We start from the raw sequence: 8297 nt of genomic DNA, 5'->3' as shown, positions 1-8297 counted from the left end.
ATCTTCATCATCCAACAAAGAGAAGAAATATTTAAAGTGGTGAAAAAATTATTATTATTAATTGCAACTAAAGTTACAATTTTGGAAGGCCTTCTCAATTAAGAGTAGCCCTCCTCTCCAAAAGGAGTTTACAAAAATTTTCACACCTCTAACCCCTCACTCTCTACCCCTATTTATAGTAAACATCAGTGAATGAGAGCCATTGGATCAAACTTGAGCCCCAAGACAAGCAAAATCAGCCATTGACGCGCGCTACAGTAATCTGGTATCGATGCAGGCATCGATGCAGGTATCGATGCCAGCATCGATGCCCACATCGATGCCGACATCGATGCCCACTATTTCCAAATTCTGATTTCACGGATAGCTTCGTCTCGTCGAGATAGGCGATTTTCATATATTATATGTTAAATTCCGCCTTCCGGATTGAGAGATATCGTCGCAAAGAGATAGTACTTAACCAATTGTAAATAGGGGAAATTATGATAATGTGATTCCGTAATTTAGTTACACATTTGGCAGGACTGACTGTGGAAATATTACAATGAGTTCTATATATGAAAACCAAAATGACAATGTATAGTTCATATTTTCATTGTAGAACATTGACTGATTGACCAATGAAAAGAGAAAACCATGAGAATCAAACCAGAGAACACCAGGTTATAGCAATTACGAACCAGCCACATTCAAGTTCATATTATTTATCAATTAGAAGAAGAAAACATTGTTCAGCTTATTTTCCCATTCTTTTCCTTTTTTTATTTATTTTGCGGTCCACATATTTTTAAAGTGCAAATACTATCATAACCTTTTAACCATCATGAAATTTTAGAACAGTGTAACATCACTAAAAAGTATAAAGCGATAAGATCAACAAATTTCTGCTAAAATTTTAGCCTGAGAACTACATACCTCCTTTGGTAATTGGTGCTACTGTCAGTAAAATAGATATTCCCTTCTTCATCAATATCTAAATCGTTTGTGAAATTTAAAGGGACTCCTTCTGCCTCTGTAGTTAACTGGGTAGCTAAACCACCTTCAGGCCCTACCTTTAACAGTCCAAAATATGCATCAGCAATGTATAAGTCTCCAGTTTTCTTGTGGAATCGGAGACCCAGTGGGCGTCCACAAACATGCTCATTCTTCAAATAGTCCAAAGGTGAAGACTTAGGGTTACATATGTCTGACCTTTATTGAACACGCATTCATTTCATGGTTAGTATAGTGGATATTGATAAGTAACTGAGAGATATAGACTGCATTGAGCAACTGCAACAAGAACATATATGTTTATTCTTACAATGTTGAGGTAGTGTATCCAATGCAAAGCTTAAAAAAACAAAAATAAAATTCATATGGTCATCTATCAGTCGAGTCATTTTAACAAATTGGAAAGAAACAGAGAGTATAATTTAATATTAAAATCTGAAATGTACAATGAAATTGCCCATTACTGTTGACACTAAGTAAATCTCCAATCATACGCAAAAAGTTGCGGAGTCGTTACACATTAACCTCAGCATTCACATGTTCATCTCACATCAACCAGATAAATATAACCTTTTTTTCTTTTGATTCTCAGAAGAACGTAGCGACTCAACAAAAGGTTAAAAGTAATTTTTCAGCAGTTATATTGAATAGTTTTCTAAATAAAGCTAAATGCTTATTCAAACATTTGTTGAGCCAAAGCTTATTATATGTGTTGAAAACAACTTACTTGAAGTTCAATTTTCCATTTGTCTTCAATCTCACCGAAAGAAAAACATGTTATACAAATACTGTAACAAATTACCCGAAACAATTACTCTGTACTATACATATTGTACTATTTCTCCTTGTTTAAATTATTCCACTTCCTGCTTTTCCCTTTTTTATATCACAGTCTAATGTTAGAATTAAATGACTATAATGGTTGTTTATTCTAAACCCATTCTTCTACCCTGAATTATTTTAAACTCGTCAACTTTCAAAATCATTCATATGCTCAAAAAGCCCAACATGGTTTATTTTTAAACCCATAATTGGGGTTTGGCCCCTTTATTATGGAAGTTTAACAAATATTATAGCAGCTATATCATATTACAGCACTTTATCATAGTTCACATCAGATTAACACAGATTTCGGGTTTAAAATAAAACAGGTTGGATGTCAGCTTGGATGATTTGGGCGTATGTACGAATGATTTTGGAAGCGCTCCGGGTAATAAAAAAAAAAGGTTTCAAAACAAAACCATAGCTTATATCTCGGGAAAAAAAATCTAAATATCACCAAAATATAGTTCCTTTAACTGAAGAAAAATCTTTTTCCTGTAAATTCTTCAGAAATAAGAAAGAAAACATAGAATATTCAACTCCTAACTTCATTAATCCATAAAAATGCCGAAACCATGATTTATCTGAACGTTAAGCTCAATTCCTTAACAATTCCGCAAAAAAGGGGGGAAAATCCAATCTTTACCAATAAAAAACCAATCTCTCACCTAACCGGCGAAGTGTAAGCAAAATCAGACCAAGCCTCGCCATTCCAGAACAAAACCCTACCATCAGCAACACCAGTGTAGGGCCCACGCCCCTGCGGATCAAAAGCGACGCTCTCCGGCCCCTGAACCTGACCCAAAAACCTAGCCTCCGCCCTCTGCAGAGAATCCTCGGCGTCCCTCGCGGTCGGGATCTCCGCCGCCGGCGGTAACTCGACCGCGTAGGTCTCGAACCCCGGGAACTCCGCCATCGAGCTGTGGTTGAGGGGGTCGGTGCCGCAGTAGAGAGCTAAGAGGAGGAAAGCTCCGGCGAGGAGTTTTGTCGCCGGCGACATCTTTTTGGGGGTTGATTTTGTAATTATCTGACCGTGGGGGGCTTTTTTTTATTTTTTAAAAAAAATTACCCTTTTGGTGCTGGGTGGGGGATTTTATGGAGGCAGCGAAGTAGGTAGCGGGTGGGAGGCAGTTGAACGCTGGCGGGGCTGATGTCGTTTTCTGCGTAACTGCGCAAAGCTGTTTTAGCTTGGCGAGAAGTTTTGTGCTTTAGTACCTGAGTTTTCATTATTGACAGTTCTTTGCTTTTTCGGGTTTGGATCTGTAAATCAAAGCGTGGTGAATCCAGAATTTCCAAAAATAGCATCATTATGTTTAGTAACTAGAAATGGTTACAATTGATTTTGGCGTGGTGGCTTTTTGTGCAACAAGTATGCAAAGCGTGCGTTGCACGTGATGCATGTTAGGAACTCTATGGGGGGAAACCTCTGAAGGTCAACTAATGCTGCATACATCAATATTAATATTTTTATGAAGCACGCGCTTATACTTCACATAGAGTAGAGATTAACTCTACAATAATAGTACAAGCATCATGCTTATACAAGAGTCTATTATCAGCATCGCCTTCACCACAATCTTCACAGAAAACAAACATAAATGGGCAAATTCACCAAAAATGCAACAACTACAAAAAAAAAGAAACAAATCAAACAACAAAAATCTCGCAATGAACTAACATTTACCTAAAAAAACAATTATGCAACTACACACAAATTAAGCAACTACACACAAATATGGTTTAGATTTATTCAATGTTAGCTACATCCATAATGAACTAACATTACATCCCTAAGATGAGAGTGGGCTTCTCATTCAAGCTACACAACCTATACAAAGAAAGAAAAAACAAAAACATGCTAGTTCAAAGATCAACCTTGAAAACAATATTGCTAGAGGATACATTTGCAGAGAGGAAAAATTGCTTGTTAAATACGGAATAATCCTTAAACTTGCAATAGGATGAGCTAAAACGAAAATGATAATTTTCACTTTGATATCCTAAAGTTTACATCTTTCTACTTCAATAGGCTGAAGGATTTCTTAACACTTTGATACCCCAAACTTTGAATCCAATTTTACTTCGATACCCAAAGTATTCATGTAACATTTTAATATCCAAAGTTCCAATCATATTTCACTCTGATACCCTATCCAAGTTGTGTTAGATCTTTTGTTTAATTTGTATGGTGCCTTTAGCATCTGATACATTTAGATTCAGTTTGCCCAGTTGCTAAAACAGCAGTAGAAAATTAACAAAAAAATCTAATAGATCTAGATGTAGGTATCAAAGTTAAATGAGATAGAAACCTTGGGATATCATAGTGTTAAAAAGTACTTTGGGGTTATGAAACTAAAATACGATTAAAACAGTGGGATATCAAAATATTGAAAAAAGTACTTTGGGGGTTTCAAAGTTAAAAATTGGTAAACTTTGAGATGTCAAAGTGAAATAGTAGGTACTCACTTATTATTTTAAAGATTTTCTCTGAGAGAACAACCATGTTAATCAACATATGGGTGTGTTAATGAATCGACAAATTAAACAAATTTAAAAGTTTATAATTATAAATTGATGCGAGGGAAAAAAATCTATCAACAAGAGCTAATTTCTCCTAATTACTTGTATATGTCACAAATTTATACTCACATGACCATATCAACAAATTGTAGTTAATCAACTACATGTTATTCTCTTAACTTGATAATTAATACGGAAAAAATTAAAAATGAAAATAAAAAAAATCTTTAAAAGAATTCACCACTGCAACTAAGTTCATACCAAAACCTATTTGCAAGATGTAAGAATTAATATTTCTCCAAACATTCAAATCTCGATGATATCACCTATAATGGGTGATTAAGTGACCAAATATAGTTCCATGTACTTCTACTGATGATTGACTATGCTACTTTTGAAGATGATACTGTGAACACGAGACCGTTATCCATGCTCTTCTAGCAATAATTCAGTATGTAATTATATCTGATGATAGACATACATTGTGTTGTTGTGTCATGTGCAATTATATCTGTTGTCAAGCTCCAAATGGAGCCACCAAGACTGCCATCACCTTCAAAATTACCTCTAATTTCTTAGCAATAAGAAAGTATCAATACTCATCAATACGCTACGAAGCTGGCGCTTCATGGTGTTTAAGAAGTTCACAAAGGCCATTCTTATGGTTTTCTTGGAGTAGAGGAAGATGACTTAATTAAAAAAATTAGTATCTTATTGACTCTATACTTAATTAAGAAGTATTAATATCTTATTGTTAGATTCGTAAAGCGATCTTAAAATTAGCCAATTCCCACGCATGCGAGCTAATTTCTCCTGACCTCAACATAATTTTCATCTACACCAAAGAGAGAGAGTATTAGACGAAGAATGATTGAGTTAACACTTAAATGACTACCTATTAATTAAACTCAATATCATCCATCTCAATGTTTACTTTCTAACAATCACTATCTAAGATTTCTTTATTCAATTTCAAAATGAATATACCTCTAAGATATTTACTTGTATCTGAGTGATTTTATTCCATTTATGCTTCTGTATGAATTTCTACATATGCATATTCTTCAAGGTTATGTAATCTTTGTCAATTATAGAACAATATTATCCATATCTTTCCAACTAATATTAATAGTTTTCATAAATAGACATTGCGCGTGCAATAGTAGCTATGCGCCGAGTTCAAGGTTAAAAAGTAAAGAATGATCAAAATAGAAAGCAACTCAAAATTTTTAGGAATCAAACATGTAGTCTTGTGAATCAAAGATGGCAAACATGTAGTCTTGTGAATCAAAGATGGTCATCCTCGTATTTAGGGAGGAATAAATTATGAAATGCATCTTCAGATGATGCCCCGTAATATTCCATAAATTCAATACATGCTCCAGAGATGCATATTTTTTGCGCAAACCATCGCTCAAAGCTTCATGTCTAATATCTATAAATGCTTAGAGGTCAATAATATAGCCAGAACAAAGTGCTCAACAATTAAAAGTACAAAAAGTTCTCCAATCCAGTATCAGTTATGGGGATTTAACTCACCTCATGTCAACCTTTCCACATTTGCTAAAAAGCTACCTGAAGTCCTAATTGGCGAGCATCATATTCAAGGTTGTCACAGAAAATAAACCTAATCTGTACTCTGCCACAATATGAGACGCCCAAGTAGGATGTCAATAGTGAGGCAAATACTATCAGTAGACATAAATATCTTCAATAAACACTTAGAGCGGAACCAATAATTAACAAAATAAATAGAGTACACGCAACAAACGCAATAGCATAGACAATAGGAAAATGCATGTTTGACCTTTAATACGTCCAATTCAAAGCTCTTTCTAACTAAACAGAGAGTAACCTTTAAAATTATTCAGCAAGGCATTGGATGAAGTTGATGCCACATTGTATTAAAACTCACTATAATGTGACAATGATGAAGTCAACACCACTGTGCATGTCTTTAAGTTTCAATACATGTGAAACTTCAACCCAAAAAAAGTGATAGGAAATTTACAGAACATGAAAGCATTAGAAATATAATGATTTATTTAAATTAAGCAATATGCTACCAATCAAATACAAAACATTTCTTGAGAAAGGTCAGACCTGAAATTCTATAACTTTGGGGAAATTCTATAACCTTTGGGAAAACACGTCCACTGATGTATGTTTGTGTAGAAGATAAAACAAGGCCTGAATGTTTCATTGCACTTTGCGAAATTACATTGAATCAAAAGATACAAATATGAAGATTTTAAATGAATTAATTTAAGTACTCACATCAAAATCTTCCCCCAAAATGGAGGTGAAATCATATTAGATCATAGCATTATATTCTAAAAGATCAAATGGCAGTACCTCAGATATCTTGAGCAACTCGCATAATTGACTGCACCTTCCTCTCTTATCTGTAATGGTTTTAGAATAAATATGCCTATTTGATCTGAATCATTAAAAAATTATAGAGAAAATTAAATAAATTAGACTAAAACCCTTTTTAACAAAAACATTCATAATTCTTGACAAGTTACTCTGATCTTGAAACTCGCCTTTGCGCTTACCATTCTTCCCTCTTATTTTTCTCTATCTTTTTCTTATATTTTACTTTTCCCTGAAAATGACACAATATAAAAAGAAAAATCCCATCAACAAACACAAAATCTCAGAGAGAGTTAGAGATTAGAAATCTAAATTCATGCGATTAAAAATTCACACCCATGCATGCGTTCTATCTCTCTCTAAAGAGAGTTAAAGAATGTAAAATGTTTTAGGTTGGCTCGTCGGATCCAGGAAAGAATAGAATATATGAATTAAATAAATGATAACATTTTCAAATATGCATATAGTAGAGAATTACAAATGAGTCCAGAATCAGAAATTACAATATTATTTTAGTAAATTTTACACATGTATCCAAAAAAGCAATACTTTGCCCAATTTAGAAACATTTTATAGGTCACCTTAGATTCTCATATTGCAAATATTTCCTCTATCCAAATTAAACTCATAGTATCAAGTAAGAGAGTAAATTCAAATTATCCATATTGTTCATATCTATATTTCTTCAATACTACTGCTATCAAGGAAAGAATCAGCACTGGAAGTGTTCAATAGCCTCCCTCTCCTTGCTGTTTGATGAGCTAATTACTTTCACCTTCATTACAATCCTTTCCAAATTTCACTACAAAATGTCAAAGGCTACCACGCCCAACCATGTATGAACCATGTGATTAATTATAATGAAATAGGTATGGAGTTTCAAATGCATTTGATCACAAAAACACATGTATGAATTATGTGATTAATTATAGTTACATAGAATTTATTTCCATCTTAAGTGGCATGTGTATTTCAAGTTATATTATACATATGTTTTACAGTGTTATGGAGAAGACTAACAAACTGAGAATAATTTGCCCCAGTGAGTCCATCAGCCTACAAGACTACTCATCGGTCAGGTGGGAGTTATTTGAAGAACAAAAGATAGAAAAGGACAAAGTTAAATTAAAAATTACCCCTAAATGTGGGGATATTTACTCTTATCATATTTGAATGACCATTATATTTAAAATTTTTAAATAAAAAACAATGAAAAGTTTTGTCACCCATATCATCTTTTATAAGTAGTGTGTGTGTGTGTGCGCGCGTGTGTGTGAATAAGGTTTTCTTTCACTTGTTAGATCCTCACTACTAAATTCCTTAACATTGTAATATAAGCTCTAGAAAAATATCTATACATGAGCATATTTAGTAGAGTAATAAAATGTGATTATCACATAAAAAGAATTTATACTTGTTAAATATAAAAAATATGAGGTCCAATTTGAAATAGACATTGTATGTGTAATTAAAATATTCAAACTTGCATATTTATATTTTTTATTTATATTCTATATTAGTTTTCCCCTCCAACAAAAATTTTAGTTTGACCTCCAAAAGTAACCACTATGTTTGTAAAATTCAAA

The 8297-nt window shown here is 33.4% G+C and overlaps 1 protein-coding gene across 1 annotated transcript; it reads right to left on the bottom strand.

The window, feature by feature from the left end:
- On the bottom strand, positions 447 to 2961 carry LOC109834304 (protein STRICTOSIDINE SYNTHASE-LIKE 3-like). The gene is made up of 2 exons (XM_020402295.1): positions 2484 to 2961; positions 447 to 1191 (listed from the first exon to the last, which is right to left on the bottom strand). Exons 1-2 carry the CDS (start codon positions 2813 to 2815, stop codon positions 888 to 890), a joined length of 636 nt encoding a protein of 211 aa, XP_020257884.1. The 5' UTR covers positions 2816 to 2961; the 3' UTR covers positions 447 to 887.

This window comes from Asparagus officinalis, chromosome 3, assembly GCF_001876935.1.
Source record: "Asparagus officinalis chromosome 3, Aspof.V1, whole genome shotgun sequence".
NCBI lineage: Eukaryota > Viridiplantae > Streptophyta > Magnoliopsida > Asparagales > Asparagaceae > Asparagus > Asparagus officinalis.
This window is presented reverse-complemented; position numbering and strand designations above follow the sequence as displayed.